General features: G+C 34.9%; 1 protein-coding gene across 2 annotated transcripts in view; it reads right to left on the bottom strand.

Annotated features, from left to right (window-relative positions):
- Positions 1-8647: 8647 nt before the first annotated feature.
- LOC114327806 (Kv channel-interacting protein 1) overlaps positions 8648-16984 on the bottom strand; it is a 383838-nt gene continuing 375501 nt past the window's right edge. For both annotated transcript variants that reach the window (XM_050659621.1, XM_028276514.2), the window contains one exon: positions 8648-10365. In XM_050659621.1, coding sequence (XP_050515578.1) covers positions 10207-10365 — 159 coding nt within the window. In that variant the 3' untranslated portion in view covers positions 8648-10206. The remainder of the gene's footprint in view (positions 10366-16984) is intronic.

Here is a 16984-nt window from a genome sequence, read left to right as displayed (position 1 = left end):
ATAATACAATTCGATCAATATTGTATTAGTAGGGGAGGAAAGTATGCTAAATATGCAGTCACTCGAGCGCTTTGGGGACCTATTGGGTTGTGAAGAGTAGGTTCTAAAACCAAAAAAAGTTAAGTAAAATTTTCCACTTTAGTGGGGACTTTCCATTTTTAATTTAATTTTTCATTTCCAACAATCGTTTCTTCCGATTATAGCGCCATTTATCCATAATTCGAAAAAATGTTTCAAATAAAAGTTACTTATTTTTACGTAAGGAATCCGAATCTGTAATAAAAAATGGGGGCTCCTATTTAAAATTTTAAAGTAACCCCCCACCCCACATCCGTGGGGGGTCGTGTTTGGTGCCATTCGATAGATTTTTCAAACATATTGAATAAGTGTATTTTTCAGTTTTTCGATCTGATGTTCATTTCGCGAAATATCGCGGGATTCGTATTTATAATTTTAAATTAACCCCCCCCCCTCTCCGTGGGCAGTCGTGTTTGGTATCCTTCGATAGATTTTTGACAAATATTGAGCACGTATTTTTTAGTTTTTAGATCTATCGTTCATTTCGCGAAATATTCGCTTTTTTCTTGTGAAATTTTGTGACTCACCCATTTCCTTACGCCCCGCCCAAATCGTCAAATTTTTGAAATATACACTGTTTTGCATGTACTCAACTTGCCTTATCTTAATCTGACGATTTCGAGTTTTTCTAAGGATAGATTTTTTTTTCGGCTCCCCTTAACGAACTCCCCTGTTTTAGAGCCAATATATGGTAGAGGTACATCTACAGGGTACCAGGGTTCTTTCCATATGATAATCTGACGCGCTCGAGTTACTGCAAAAATCCCCGCTTGGACTCCCCTACCATATGGCATTAATAATAAAATAATTCGTTAGAAAAACAAATCAGCAATTTTTTATTTTCTATCAAAATTATTAGTCTTTTAATTTTTATCTTATCGCCTATTATTCATTTTAGTATATAGTTTTTCTCAGATCCCTCGTTTAGTCATGAGATATTCTTCTTCTTCTTCTTCTTCTTCAAGAAATACAAAAATTAACAACGCCCCTACAGCAGACAAGTCAGAAGAAGAACTAAAGCGATTTTCTCAACAGATAGACAAAACCTTAAAGATGACTTCTTCTTTAGCCTATTTTTATCCAACTTTGGACATTCTGGCCTTCCTCAAATCTTTGCATATCTGTCTGTCCTTGGCTGTGCTTTTCCAGTGAATTCCTGCAGCTTTTACAATATCATCCTTTCATCGCATCTGAAGTCTTCCTCTTCTTACTGCCAGCGGTCTTCAGTTTTGTATTTTAGCATTCCATCTTTTATCTTCCTGTCTCACATTGTGCCCCGCAAATCTCCACTTTAACCCTGTTATATGTACTGTTACATTTTTTACTTTTGTCTTCACTCTTATCCATTTGTTTGTTTGGTGGCAACAAAACAAACAAAAAAAGGTGACAAAGAATCACGAAATTAACATCGTATTAGGAGAATTTAACGCGATAAGTTAAAGAAAGGCCATAGATCAGGTAGTTGGAAAATGTGGTCTTGATCAGAGAAACGACAGAGTGAGTAATTATATATGTATAACAGGTCTGAACTGTTGCCGGTATTCAAACTATCTGCGTCTTATGTCAATGGAAGCATTCCTCTCAAACCAGTCTACTTAAGATAGAGCGAGTAGACTGATACAGTACTGCCAACTCAAAGATCTAGTCGCATCAAATACTTAACGCCCAGTAGACTTTACTCATCGAGGTCTCCTTTAGACGGACATCATTGTATGGTAAGGAATCAAATAGATTACGTGAGAATTATTGGAAGATACAAGTATGCTATTACTAAGGTTTTGCATTTCCTGGAGCAGACATAGGATACGACCACAATCTTTTAGTTGTAAATATTAAACTGATTAGAAATAATTAAATCCAAATGCAAAGATATAATGTAGTTGTAGAAGATATTTGGGACCCTGACACTGAAATAAAGGGTAGAATAGAATGAGCCAAAAATGCTTTCTTGAAATATTTCGCAAATTTCTGACTAATCTTAAGTAATATTTCAACCTGAGATACAATATGCTAAAGTGTTATCTTTGGCCTGTTCTCTTGGACGGAATAGAAGCATGGACGTTAAGGTCCAGATTCATTAACAAACTTAAAGTTTTTGGAATGTTGTTCCTGCGTCAAATGATTAGAATTATGGAGGGCCTCGGAAATGAAGAAGTATTAAGAATAGTGGGCCTCAAGGACAGGGAACGTTTTGATTTTGTAAAAAGTAAGAATACTGTAAAAAAAGTAGCATTATATTATTACATACTATAGCAGCTGACAATTTTATTTGTGGCACAATTTTTAATAAAATTCCAATAAAAAACAAGTCCTTGAAAATATATATTTTAAAAGTAATTGTCCCATGTAATTAATATTAATAACCGAGAGAACAATACGGTACAGTTATTGAAAGGAATACAAAAAAAATCGAAATCATATTAGAAATAATAAACGGAAAGGATAACTTTCAAACCTACTTTATTACTAATTCCATTGCATGAGTCATAATGGCCACAGTTTACTTAATACATATTTCATCAGACCTTAGGCGTACGATATTAAATTTTGAAGGAGTAGTATTAGAAAAGGTTTTGATCAAATCGGCATTGTTGCAAGCTCAAGAAAATTCCAAACAAGTTTACTTCATATGAATACCATCTCATATGAACATCGAAGGCAATGAACAAGAAGTAAGTAAGTAAGGTATGCTTTATTGTCATAAAATTTTACCAATTTGTGGACAAAGCTTATACAAAATAAAAAAAATACAATAAAAAACAAAAAATAATAAAAAACTACAAACAAAACAAAAACAGATACAGACACCAAGTAAATGGCGTGAGTTATACTACTTAATATAATTTTACAGTTATTAAGTACACATTAAAAAATTAAAAATTTTGCAAACAATATGTATACAACGTCAGAGCGAAAAGAAGGCGAACAAGGAAAAGGGAAAGGGAAAGTAAATCAAAAGTTCTATGCCGCTGCAAATATGTACAAAAGTACTCGAAAGTAATAATCCTGCAAGTCAATTTGCTGAATTCAAATCGTTTATAAAAAAGTCATTCACTGTATAAAAAGCTCTCTCTAGCAAATAAGCTTTCAAGGCCTTGCGAAAAGCGGGAAATGCTGTAATAGATTTGATGTTAGATGGCAGGTGGTTGTGCATTTTTCTCGAATTGTATAGTATAGAGCACTTAACCAGCTCAGACCGTGGGGTTGGCAGATAAAGATTATGCTCCACGTTTCTAAGGAGATAGTTGTGAGTGGATCTCTCTGGACCTTCTGATGCATGTTTGCGGATTAAACAAACGGATTCAAAAACAAACAAAGAAGGAAGAGTTAATATTTTAAATTTTTTAAAGAATTCTTGGCAATGAACTCTGCTATTGAGTCTCAGGGAGTAACGAAGAGCTCTCTTTTGTAGTTTAAAAATACACTCAAAGTGAGTCGCACAACACGTACCCCAGAATGGAAGGGCGTACCGAAGATGAGACTCAAAAAGGGCATAATAAACGGTCCTAGATGTTGACAAATTCATTTCCGTAGCAACTGATCTTAGCGCAAAACAAGCAGAACTTAATTTTTGGTGTAAGGCATCAATGTGCAAGTTCCATTTTAGAGACTTATCCACAATAAGCGCTAAGAACTTCACCGATTCAACTACCTCTAGACTGTTGTTATTAAGTACTAAAGGTTGCATCATACTGTTGTAAGGTAGGACTTTGGTTTTAGAAACGTTAAATACCAGGAGATTCGAATCGCACCACGATTTAATGGTGGCTAGGTCTGTAGCTATGGTATTGTGAAGATCCATAATATCCGTGTTACTCCAAGTAATACTAGTATCATCTGCAAAGAGACATATTTTACCTTTAATGTTCAGACTAGAGATATCATTTATGTATATCAGAAACAATATAGGGCCTAGAACTGAACCCTGAGGTACCCCACATTCTAATGGCATGCAAGAAGACGTCTTCGTGTCAACCCTTACAAACTGACTTCTTTTATTAAGATATGATTTAAGCCATTTAAGAGCCTTTCCCCTAAATCCATAGTGCTGTAATTTGTCAGTCAAGATGTTATGGTTTACACAATCGAATGCTTTAGAGAAATCACAGAAAATTGTTGCTGTAGAGTGATGGTTGTTTAGACTGGAGTAAACATGATCGAAAAGGAAGAACATAGCATCATTCGTGCATTTGTCGCTCAGGAATCCAAATTGATGTGGAGTAAGCAATTTGTATTTCAACAGAAAGGATAAGATTCTTTTTTTGACCAGACTTTCAATTATCTTCGACAACGTGGGCAGGAGTGCAATAGGGCGATAATTCGAAGCAAGATCTTTATCGCCTCCTTTGTGTATAGGAATAATTATCGCTGTCTTAAGGCAGCTTGGAAAAACTCCAGTTTCGAATGACCTGTTTATTAAGGTAGTCTTCTTCTTCTTTGAGTGCCTCTCCTATCGGAGATTGGATATCATTAGGGCGATTCTAATTTGATTTACTGCTGTTTTCAATTCGTTAGTGGTACAGCCAAACCACTCTCTCAAATTTCTAATCCAGGACATTCTTCTACGGAATTAAGGAAGTAAGATGGTTTAAAGTGCAATCAGGTAGAGCAGAAAACATTTTAAGAGTGAGGCCATCAGTCCCAGATGACGATTTATTTTTAATGTCATTTATTGTAGAGCGTAGTTCACCTAATACTATGGGTGTAAAAAAGAAACTATTTACATTCTTATGCGAAAGATATGAAATCGGATCCTGAAAAGAAGGTATAGTATTTGTTAAATTTTTTGCCACATTTACAAAGTAATTGTTCAGGGTCTCAGGAGAAGTCGGGATTGTGGTGGGAGATCTTTTGTGCCCTATTGCCACCAATAAATCAGAAAGTGAGTGTTGTAGTACTGCTTATGATGCAAAAATAATTTGTGGTAAAAGATGTTAAAGCTGTGAAATCGGTAGTAGATGTATGTAACTTACAGACTAAGATATTTGAAAAAAAATGTGATGTTGATCTGTGGCAACCCAAAACCAGGTATAAAAGTCTATAGATAGTCCATACATGTTTAAAACCAGATTACTGTAAATAAAACTCTCTCCAATGGTACTACAGTGCAAATCGAGCATTTGCCTTCTCGGCCAGCCCATCGAAGTGTCTGGAGTTTAATGAATTCTGAGGTCAGTGTCTCTTTGAACAGTTGGTACACAGTTCATGGTTGTACCTGGGCCTCCATACTCCGTTTTCATTAACCCATTAGCGCCCACGAGATCTAATTTGAAGAATTAATATATTTTTCATTGGGTATTTATTAGTAAAATTATTTGTAACAAAACTTTAAATGTAACTATATTTGAAAAAAATAGAATTACTTAGATATAGTACCCAAATGAGTACCCAAATGAGTACCTACACTGGGCACTACATCGCCTTAAATATTGTAGCAGAAAAAATTAATTTAAATGAATAGTTTTTTAAAACAGTCACTATCAATACAAAGAGTTATATTACACTTTTCACCAACTTCATCTGGCTCTTTGATGACACTGAGCACACCTTGATTGTTTCATAAGTTTTTTTGGAAAGTGTCATCCTTTATGTTTCTTAACGGTAGGCAGAATATCTCCGGAAGGTCTACATTTCATAAACATTGATTTGGTATTACAACCTAAATAAACTTCATTTAAGTCTCGTAATTCATATTCCACCAATTTGTATAAGTTTTTGTCCATTGCGGGCCTAAACACTTTTGTTCTCGTAATATGTTTAACCGCAGTGCCAAAGTTACATCTTCTAAGTCTGCATACCAAGAGCAATGAACCTCAACTATTTCTCCTACGTCTTTAGGTAGTGTCAAACTGCCTTCATAAAGTTATCATCCTCAATGTCTTCCTCATCAGTTAGCATATCTGGGTCTGGAAGTATAATACCAATATTTACCTCAGACCGCGAATTAGAAACAGGGATATCTTTTAATGTTGACGGTAAACCTTCGTATTTCTTTTCGTAGAAATTTCGAACAGCAATACTCTCAAAATCATCTACAGATGCCATATATGTAGCAAAATTGTAAAATATCAAAAATACCGTCCTCTAATTTAATTGTGAGTCTGTTTCCCCTAACTCTTGTTAGTCTGTGCTCCTAGCATGTGTTATCTTTCGTATATTTTGAACATTTATTTCTAATTCGGTCTCTTATGCCCCTATTTTTAATTTTGAATATATTTCTGCCATCTCTTCCGTTTTGCGAGACATACTGTTGATGTCATCGGCATAGACGGCAATCTGTATGTTAAATAGCGTCGGTGCCATCTCCTTGCTTTAATTCTTTGACTATTGAAAAGTTCTTAGTGACCTCATTTTGTATTCTGGCAGTTGCTGTTGACGAGTCCATTGTTGCTTTTACTAGTCACATATATTTTTCGGGGATATTAAAGCTAAACAATATTTGATATAACTTGTATCTATTAATTGAGTCAAATGCCTGTTGGAAATTTCTGAATATATTGTCAATTGCCAATTTGTTATAGATATCACGCTCATCTTTTTTCAAATAGCGAGCCTCAGAAATGTTTGACTTTATATTATATATTACATAGCATACAACAATTTTTAATTAATTAAACAAAATTCTTCTCCTTTACTGTTTTTATTAAAACTTAATGCTATTCATCTCTCATGTAAAAAATTTATTTGACTAATCTACCAAGAACCGTTCTTGGCCTTTTCCTCTTTCCTTCAACAATATCTACACTTGTCCGTTTACATCCATCTTGATCCAGTATGTCTAACAATTGCCGTTTGTTACTTCACAGTCTCCAATATATAAGTATTTTGTTCTATCTGTCGTCTAGTTTACACCAACAATTTTTCTTACAAGTTGACTAATGAGGTAAGTCCACAGTCTTTTTTTTTTGGTGTGGTTACGATTTTCATCATTATTTTTTGTCTTTCACTAGATTGTTGTGTTTTTACTATCTTCTTTATATTGTCCTTGGTAAATGGTTGTTACGGTAGATATTTTGACCCTTTTGATTGTTCCTAGAGGTATCTCTCTTGCGTACAATAAGTAGATAACGTCCTCTAATATGATCAAGTCAAACGCAGTCTTCAGGTCCATAAAACATAAATATGCCACTCTGTTACATTCTAATGATTTATCTTGCATTTGCATTATTATAAATATAGCGTCGGTAAATGATCTTCCTGAAATAAAACCTTGTTGTTCTTCTGCTAGCGTTATAAGTTAGTCCAGTTTATTTGTTATCACTTTGGTTGTTAATTTTAGTCTGGTATTTAATAAATTAATTTTTCTGTAGTTCTCCAGGTCAGATTTGCATTAGATATTCTTAAATTACAGACAATTAGCTTGTCTCGCCTTTAATAATCCGACAGAAATATTTCCAAGAATTAAGGATCGCATCGGTCATTCTCTATCTGGCTCTGGCTGTTCGTCTGGCTTTCCAAGAAGCTGGAGATTTCAATCTGTATAGTAAAAGTACGTATTTGTTTTTGAATTAACTTTACTCATACAAAACTCGTTCTGGAACACAAAACATAGCAAAGCAGATCATTTGGAAGACGTTATTTACATTAGAAAATAATGTCGGGTGTTTAGTTATACACAATTTTAAGAAAAATTGTTTTATTTGTGATTTGAATATAAAATTGTATAAATAAACAATATTTTATTTAGAAAACTTAAGTCCTCTTTGTCCACCATACCCTCCGCCTTTGATTTGAGACTACCCCTATTTCACCCATTTCCATAAATCGATAGTTGTTGGACTTTTTGAGGCGTAAGCGATCCTTTAGCTATTTAAATGCCAGAATGAGATTTAATAGAGATAGAGGCGATTTATGAACGTGACCTTATAAGAAAGTAAAATTTTTTTCAGGAAGAAATGAATTAATCCTATAGAGCAGAGAGTCAAGATAAAATCAGTAAAATAATGTTTTATATATTTTCTTACATCTTTTATAGTGTTTTAATTCTTGTTTTCATAAATGTCTCCAGTATCTGCTTTTTCTCTCCGTATTTTTTATAATGTTATGTGAGACGTAAAAACAGACGGAAGAAACGCAAATAATGGTGTAAGGAATAGCTGCACAAAAGAATAAATTTACCCATATCAATCTCCTTAATGAATTAAGACATGATCCATCTCATTATAGCAATTTTCAGCGCATGAACAAATCAGTGTACGACTAGTTGCTATCACTTGTATCTCCCTTGATTAAGAAGAGAGACACACAAAAGAGAGCAGCTATATACTCACACGAATGACAACTACTATGATATTCTTTTGCAATTGGACAACCGAATGAGTGTATCAAATATTCAACTAGAGTTTCACCATAATCTCTTGGCCAAATTTATTCATGCTACATGTGTGGCTTTAACCAAAGCTCTGCAGTAATATATTAAGGCATATTCTCTATTTTTTTCTTTAGAAATCACAAAGAATTTCTGAATATTCGACATTCTTCAGTATATATATATATATATATATATATATATATATATATATATATATATATATATATATATATATATATATTAACTTATTATTTTATTTCCTCTTCTTCTTGACTGTACACTATAACACTTCATTTTGAGATCTTGTGTTTCCATTTACCATTGTGGTACCCCAATCCTAGGTAAATTGGCTTCAACATCATAGTTCCATCTTTCTCAGGAAAGGCGAAGGCCTGCTGATCTTCTACTGCCTGTTCTTTCAAAAAACACTCTCTTTAAACACTCTGTCTTTCTGTAATCTTACCACATGATCTGACCACCTTATCTGGTTAGAATTTATGTCTCTGACGATGTTTTCAGTACCATACAGAGTTACCAATTCAGCATTGCTGCGCCTTTATCACTCTCCTGACAATTCATCTCTTATAGTGCTAAATATGATTCAAGGAACCTTTCTTTCAAATACCAGCAGCTTATTTAATTTCCCGCTGATGTAGAGTCCATGTTGCACTTCCATGTGTAACAACTGGGCGAATAATTGACATGTACAGTCTTAATTTAGATTGTCTTTTTAGCAGCTTAGATCTTAATAATAATGATAGGGAGTATAATGCTCTATTTCCCGTAGCTATCCTTGCTGAGACCTCTTTTTCTAAGTATGTGGTTGTCATCTATCTGTGGTTACCGCCCCAGATATTTAAACTCTTTTACTACTTTGAAGTTATGGTCGTTAATAGTTGTTATATTCTGCCTAACTCTTGGTCTTGGATTTTTGGTTAATAACGTATTTCGTCTTATCTTCATTTATTCGAAAACCCAGACTACCTATTTTTTCCTCGAGTTGTGAAAACACCTCTCTCACGTCGCTTGTAGAATGAGCGACTGCACCTAGATCATCAGCAATTGGTAAAAAAGTTAAAGGAACACACACAATAGTAAAATAAATCAAAATTACAAAGCTTTAACCTAAAAAAGTAAATTGTCCACATCAAAACTGAGACTTGTTCACATACACATGATAAAACCCCCACACACACATCAAGTCTACTCGCCCGTCAGGCAAAATTGATCGAATTTTCATCAGTTCTCAGGTCGCCTTCAGGTCGCCTGAGAGGCATACCCACCATACATTATCAGGCACACCTGACAGGCTTGACTGTTCAGGCGTGCCTATCATGTGTACCTGATAGTGAGTGGTCAGCGTAATGTAAAAGTTATTTGAATAAAAAGTATATTTGTGTATCTGTGCGCTCCATGCCACATTAAATTTACCTCATTTTGTTAGTTAGCTATTTGATGAGAGCTATTTCTTTTGTATTTTTTTCTCTGCATACTATATTGGTTTCCTTCAGAATATTAAGGCAAAATAGTTGAGATAAAACGTTAAAAATAGGATTAAGAATTGCTGTTACTCTTATTCTGGTTTGAGCATAAAATATCTTTAAACAACCATAACGTCAATTTATTAAAAGTACTATAAGAGTTCGTATCACCACTACCTTCATATCTGTTCTGAGTCTACGGATTTCCTAAAAGTAACACTCACAATCGTCTACAACGTCAATAATCCACCAATCCATAAAGTCCAACGCACTGTTCACAAAGACCGATTTCGGTATTGGATGTTGACCCCGTGGATAAAGGCCTCATCACATTTATCACAGGACCGCGTCGAACATCTGCAATGACCTAGTGATGACGTCGTCTTTGAGACAGGATTCCATGAATTCTTCTATGGTGATGACGCCGTCTTGATTTAAATCCAGTTTTCGGAAGACTCGGTCTATCTGCTCCCTCGCTTTTCTATCATCTTCTACCTATAGAAATGCAGAAATTATTAATTGTATGCGAATAAGTGAGGTTATGTGTTGAAAAAGCTTGAAAATTTCACAGTATATACAATAGACGTAAATGTATTATAACTGTTTTGGTCTAATTATGAAGTGTAGGTGTTATGTCGTGTACTGACGTATTTTAGCATAGCTTTTAATTGTCTAAAAAACAAAAAAAGAAATCATCATTAGTTGGCGCTGCCACAATCCCTACGGCCAAAATCCCGACACGCCAGAATCCCGACAGGCCAAAATCCCGAGAGGCCAGAATCCCGACAGGTGTGATAAGTTTCTTTTTAACATATAATTACATTTATTTCTTGTTATTTGTTTATGGCCATCTGTTTTTTTATTTTTTGTTACTAAACAAAAGTAGTTACCATTTAATATGAACTAATTTTCTAAATAAAATTTCTAACATGGGTATATGAATTAAATTATTTTTTTGCCAATATACATACATAACATAACATAACATAATCGATGATTCTCTTATACCGTAAGGTGTCGTTCTTTACTCGTTATTCGCTGCGAACTTACGCCACTTTTTCGGTCCCTAGCTAATTCTTTGGCTTCCTGCCTCGATTTTCCTCTATTCTGCAATCTTTCCATCACACTGGTATTCCACGTTTTCCTTGGTCGGCCTCTCCTGTTTTTCCCTATCGGCCTCGCTTCCCATGTCATTTTAACCTGTCTGCCGTCGTTCATTCTAAATAAGTGCCCAGTCCATTTTAATTTCTTTTCATGAATTTTTTCCTTTAACGATTTTACTTTTAATTCTCTTCTAATATCTTCGCTACGTCTTTTATCAGTTCTCCTAGCTCCCACGACTTTTCTTAAATACCTCATTTCCGCGGCTTGCAATCTCTTTTCCTGCCTGTCGTTCAATACCCAACCCTCTGCTCCATATGTAGTGATAGGTACGTAAATTGTTTTAAATATTATCTGGAATATTGGAACCTCTCTGGTTATTTTATGTGTTTCTTTACGTTCGAAGAAAGTGTTCGTGATGATTAGGTCGTTATCAATGCAGAATTCTAATAATCTTTCCCATTTGTATTTATTGTTGTTTCTCCATGTTTTCCAATAGTTCCTTGCCATCTTTTGTTTTAATTTCCCACTCTGGAATTAAAATCGCCCAATATTATAAGTGATCCCCCATAATCCTCAATTGCCTGTTGCAGTTGGTCCCAAAATTTATTTTTATTTTCGACATTATTATTATTTAAAAAAATTAATTTATAACGTTTCGACGCCCAAGTCGGGTGTCGTTGTCAAAATACAAAATTAATTTATTCTGGTTAAGTGTTTGAAAACGTGATTAAAAATGAATCGTACTTTAGTTTCTGAGTTGCACCGTATAAGGATAATTATCGATTTAGTTGAAGAAGGCCATTAACAGCGGTTAGTGGTGGAAAGAGTGGGTATTTCTCAGAAGATGTCTCACGGATATGCAATAGGTTCCTGGAGACAAATTCGATGAAGAATATAGCTCGGTCTGGTAGACCCCAAGGTACCAATGATCGACAGAATGGATATATCAGAAATTCCATCAGTAGAAATTGTTCTATGTCTGTACCAGCCCCTCAAAGAGAATTCAGGCATGCTACAGGAGTCAAAGTATCGTTGGCTACAATAAGAAGAAAAATTTTAGACTCAGGTTTGAGGAGTCGTTGACCAATAAGAGTTCCTCAGCTATAACCTAGACATGTTTTGAACCGCCTCCAGTGGGCTTAAGAACACATACAGCTCCCCCAACAGTTTTTGAATTTTGTTCTTTTTTCAGACGAGACCAGAATCTGTTTAAATAGTGATAACCGGTGAATTCGTGTGTGGCGAGGGTCAACAAGAGCTGCACAACTAAGTACACACGAATTCGCCGGTTATCACTATTTAAACAGATTCTGGTCTCGTCTGAAAAAAGCACAAAATTCCAAAACTGTTGAGGGAGCTGTATGTGTTCTTAAGCCCACTGGAGGCGGTTCAAAACATGTCTATGTTACAGTGGCGGCTTTTCTTTATGTGCTGCTGAGCTGCAGAACTACCAAACAACCATAGCAAATCTTAATTATTAAAGAATAATTAATATAGTTTTATTTCAAATCTGCCATATTATCATATTAAACATCAACTGTTAATAATAATTCACCAACAACGATGATTAATATTATTTTTTTTACGTATTTACTCCTCTAGTGAAACCGTATAATTTTTTTACGTATTTGGTGCTCCAGTGAAGCAATCTTTTTACGTATTTGCTGCTCCAGTGAAGCCGCGTCGATAACAACCGAAACACTGGCAGCGGTAAAATGCATTTATTAGGCAAACGGCGATCTTAGCCGATGTGCTTCGGCAATCGGCTGATTAACGGCCTCGGAAATGTGTTTGCGAGCTGCAATTCACGACAGTTATTCGTGACCGTTGCATCTGTGCCGTGTTTAGAAATTCTTAGGTTACAATTTTGTTTAATTTGTTTTGTTCGAGCGTGTTTAAAACAATGGAGTTTCAATTTAAATTAGGTGTAAATAAATTTCAAAAACTTCACTATCAACAACAGTTGATTATAAAAGAACGTGGCCGTCCTATGCCTGATCTTAATATTGAAGTGTCCGGTAAAAGCCGTGGAAAAACATATACGCGTAAATTTAATAAAGACATGTATCTACGAAATCAGTGGATTTGTGGATGTTCCGAAAAAAATGCTTTTTTCTGTTTTCCGTGTGCATTATTCGGCGCAGATAAAGAGGAAAAATTGTGGCGCGAGACAGGAGTGCGGGATCTAGTGCATTTAAGTGAAAAAATAAAGAAGCATGAAAACACGCAAACTCATATGAACAATGAAATGCGATTTGCATTATTTGGGAAACTTAATATACAGGCCCAACTTGACTCTGCTTATTGGATAAATATACAAAAACACAATGAAGAGGTGACGAAAAACAGGTATGTTTTGTCAAAAATAATTGACTGTATAAAATTCTGTGGGGCTTTTGAGCTCGCCTTACGAGGACACGATGAATCTGAAACATCAGATAACCCTGGAATTTTTCGTGGTTTAGTGAATTTTTCTGCTGAACTTGATAAAACACTTAGTGAACACCTTACAAATGCGACAATTTTCAAAGGTACCTCAAAAACAATACAAAATGATATTTTGGATTGCATGCTAGAAGTATACGCTGAGGAGATTTTAAACGAAATCAATGAAGCCCCATTTTTAGCAGTGATAGCTGATGAGACAACGGATGTTTCTATGAAATTTCAAATGGTCATTGTTTTTCGTTATGTAAAAAACGGTGCTCCAGTTGAAAGGTTTTGGACTTTTTTGCTTCCAGAAAAACATGATGCTGAAACCTTAGCTAACACAATTTTGAATGTTTTAGACCCAATATTAAAGAATAACAAAAATAAGCTCATTGCACAAAGTTATGACGGAGCAGCTGTTATGAGTGGGATACATGGCGGAGTGCAAACAATAATTAAGAGAAAATATGAAACTGCTCATTTTGTGCACTGTTACGCCCATCAATTGAATCTAATAATGTCAAGAGCATGTTCTATTAATTCCCAAGTACGCGTATTTTTTGGAGATTTACATGATATACCTGGATTTTTTAGTCATTCACCTCAAAGAATAGCTGTCTTAAATCAAATAGTTGAAAAAAATATTCCTCGTTCAATCCCTACACGCTGGAATTTCAATATTCGTACAGTAAATGTCGTTTACGAATATAGAGACTTTATTATTGAGTGTATGGAGCAACTAGAAGAAGAGTCAAATGCTATTACTTCCAAGGAAGCAAGAGGACTTAGACGTATTCTGGAAGATCAAAATTTTACTTTCTGGCTGACTGTTTTTCATTATATTATGCCACATGTTGACGTTTTGTACAATAATCTTCAAAAAAAGAACATGGACCCAACCGAAGCACAGAAAGCTATACATGTTTTTGAGCAAAGTATTAACAATGTCCGAAATAAAATAGACCCTATCATACATCAAGCTTCAAATTTAAATGCGGCGCCTAGTGTCCAAAAAAGGAAACGCCCAAATAACAGCCAACAGGATCACCGTATTGCCTGTCTAGAAGTTTGTGATGTTATTATAAACAATGCAAAAGAACGGTTTGCATATACAAATCATCTAGTTGCCGCAACACTTTTATCTTCAGAACATTTCGAAAAATATAATAATAAGTTTCCTGAAAATGAATTGGATTTAACTTGTACAGCTTATACCTTCTTTGATAAAAACCGTTTGCGAACAGAACTGTCAGTTTTGTATTCCAATATCGAGTGTAGAACATTAAAAGGTGCAGTGCCTTTACTAAAATTTATAATTTCTAATAATTTAGAGGACACATTAACAGAAACCAAAAAGTTGATACAAATTTTGGTGACTACGCCAATGACCACAGCAGAAGCTGAACGTAGTTTTTCAACTTTAAAACGGATCAAAACATTTTTAAGAAATTCAATGCGCGAAGACAGATTAACAGCCCTTTCCACACTCTCGATAGAAAAAAAGTTCATCGCTTCAATACCGAACTTTAACGATAAAGTAATCGAAAAGTTTGCGACAAAAAAGGACCGGCGTATTAATTTCCAATTTAGAAAAATGCAATAAATGTAAGTTAATCAGATTTTTATAGCATGTCGTTATTAGTTACTATTAATTAGTATTAAAGCTAATTTTATTGTTTTTGTTTTCGTATGTTATTCTATTTCTATTATTTTATATTGGCCGTGGTTCATGCAGCACACCCTATAGCAGATGTCACGAGCCGCCACTGCTATGTTATATCTGAGGAACTCTTATTGGTCGACGACTCCTCAAACCTGAGACTAAAATTCTTCTTCTTATTGTAGCCAACGATACTCTGACTCCTGTAGCATGCCTGAATTATCTTTGGAGGGCTGGTACAGACATAGAACAATTTCTACGGCTGAAAATTCTGATATATCCATTCTGTCGATCATTGGTAACTCGAAGTCTACCAGACCGAGCTCAATTCTGTATCGAGTTTGTCTCCAGGAACCTATTGCAAATCCGTAAGACATCTTCTGAGAAACACCCACTCTTTCCACCACGAACCACTGTAAATGACCTTCTTCAACTAAATCGATAATTCTTATACGTTCCAACTCAGAAATTAAAGTACGATTCATTTTTAATCACGTTTTCAAAAATTTCACCAGAATAAATTTTTCAAATGTTTACACCTTGGTAAAACCAGGTCAATTAAATGGGTTTTCAAATAAAATAAAAAACCAAAAAAGGTACATTTTTTATAAAAAAGGCCCATTATATATGTGATAAAGATACGGACTTATAAAAGCGTAAACATCGTGAATAGGACGGGTGATGCATAACTTTTGAAACTATGTGTATAATTATTGTTACCACTTCATTTTTATTGCAGCTCATAGCTCATTGCCAATATACATATATTCCAATAATATATTATGTATAATCAAATCCTGAATTCAAATTTACTTTCATATAATAGATATTATCATGTCACTTACAACCTTCCATTTCAGTAAGTATAGCTTTTATATTATAAAATGAAGTGTTTAAATAATTTTTTCTTTTAAAATACATAATAATTAGTACCCGTACTTATTAGTAAGTAATAATTTTTCAATTTCAATATTCTATAATATGATTTGGTATTGCATTTGAAAAGGAAACAATACATATTCAAAATGTAGTAGTCGGAATTTTTACTTATGCGAGGATTGTTGCATGTCGGGATTTTGGCCTGTCGGGATTTTGGCGTGACGGGATTCTGGTGTGTCGGTGTTTTGGCCGTCGGGATTTTGGCTGTCGGGATTTTGGCTGTCGGGATTATGGTGGATCTTGGGCTGTTGCAGAATCAGCTTCCATTCCTTCCTATTCCGCCATTGCCCATGTTTCCGATTCATACGTGAGCACTGGCGTATTATTGCTTTATAAAGTTTGCACTTTGTTGCTCTTGACATACATCTCGCTCTTAGTTGAGAGCCTAGGCCAAAATAAGAGCGGTCAGCTACGCTTATTCTTCTTCTTGTTTCTTTAACTTTGGACGTGTTGTTTTTGTAGTCGGCCATTGACCCTCAGTAGCAGAATTTTCCACCGTTTCTGTAGTTTCGTGTTGCACTTCGAAGTTATTCTGTTGCATTGTTGATATGACGGCTATATATGTATTTAGTTTTCTGGGTGTTAATCAGAAGTCCGATGTTATCTGCAGCATTTTTGATACGTGTGATAATTTCAACTACTTCATTTGGATTATTCCAATGTTCACGTTGTCATCAGCATATGCCATTATTTGCATACTAGGGGTATATGTATATCGTACCTCTCTAGCGCACTCCTCTGTAGATGTAAATGACTCTAAAATATCCCCTTGTACAGACCCTTGACTTTCGACTTTCCTAATTGTTATTTAGGTAATTCTACCAATCCTTTTGCCGATTCTCTCTGTCTTGAGCTATTCTGAACGGATGTTCGACTCTCCGTATCTCGGGCATTCTCTGACATTCTTCACTCACGAAGCTGTTTTCTACCAATTCTCCTGCGTCCTTCTATTTTACTCATCATAATTTAAACCCATCAAAC

The sequence above is a fragment of the Diabrotica virgifera genome, chromosome 8 (assembly GCF_917563875.1).
Source record: "Diabrotica virgifera virgifera chromosome 8, PGI_DIABVI_V3a".
Lineage (NCBI taxonomy): Eukaryota > Metazoa > Arthropoda > Insecta > Coleoptera > Chrysomelidae > Diabrotica > Diabrotica virgifera.
The sequence above is the reverse complement of the archived record's forward strand: the minus strand, read 5'-3'. Positions and strand labels throughout refer to the sequence as shown.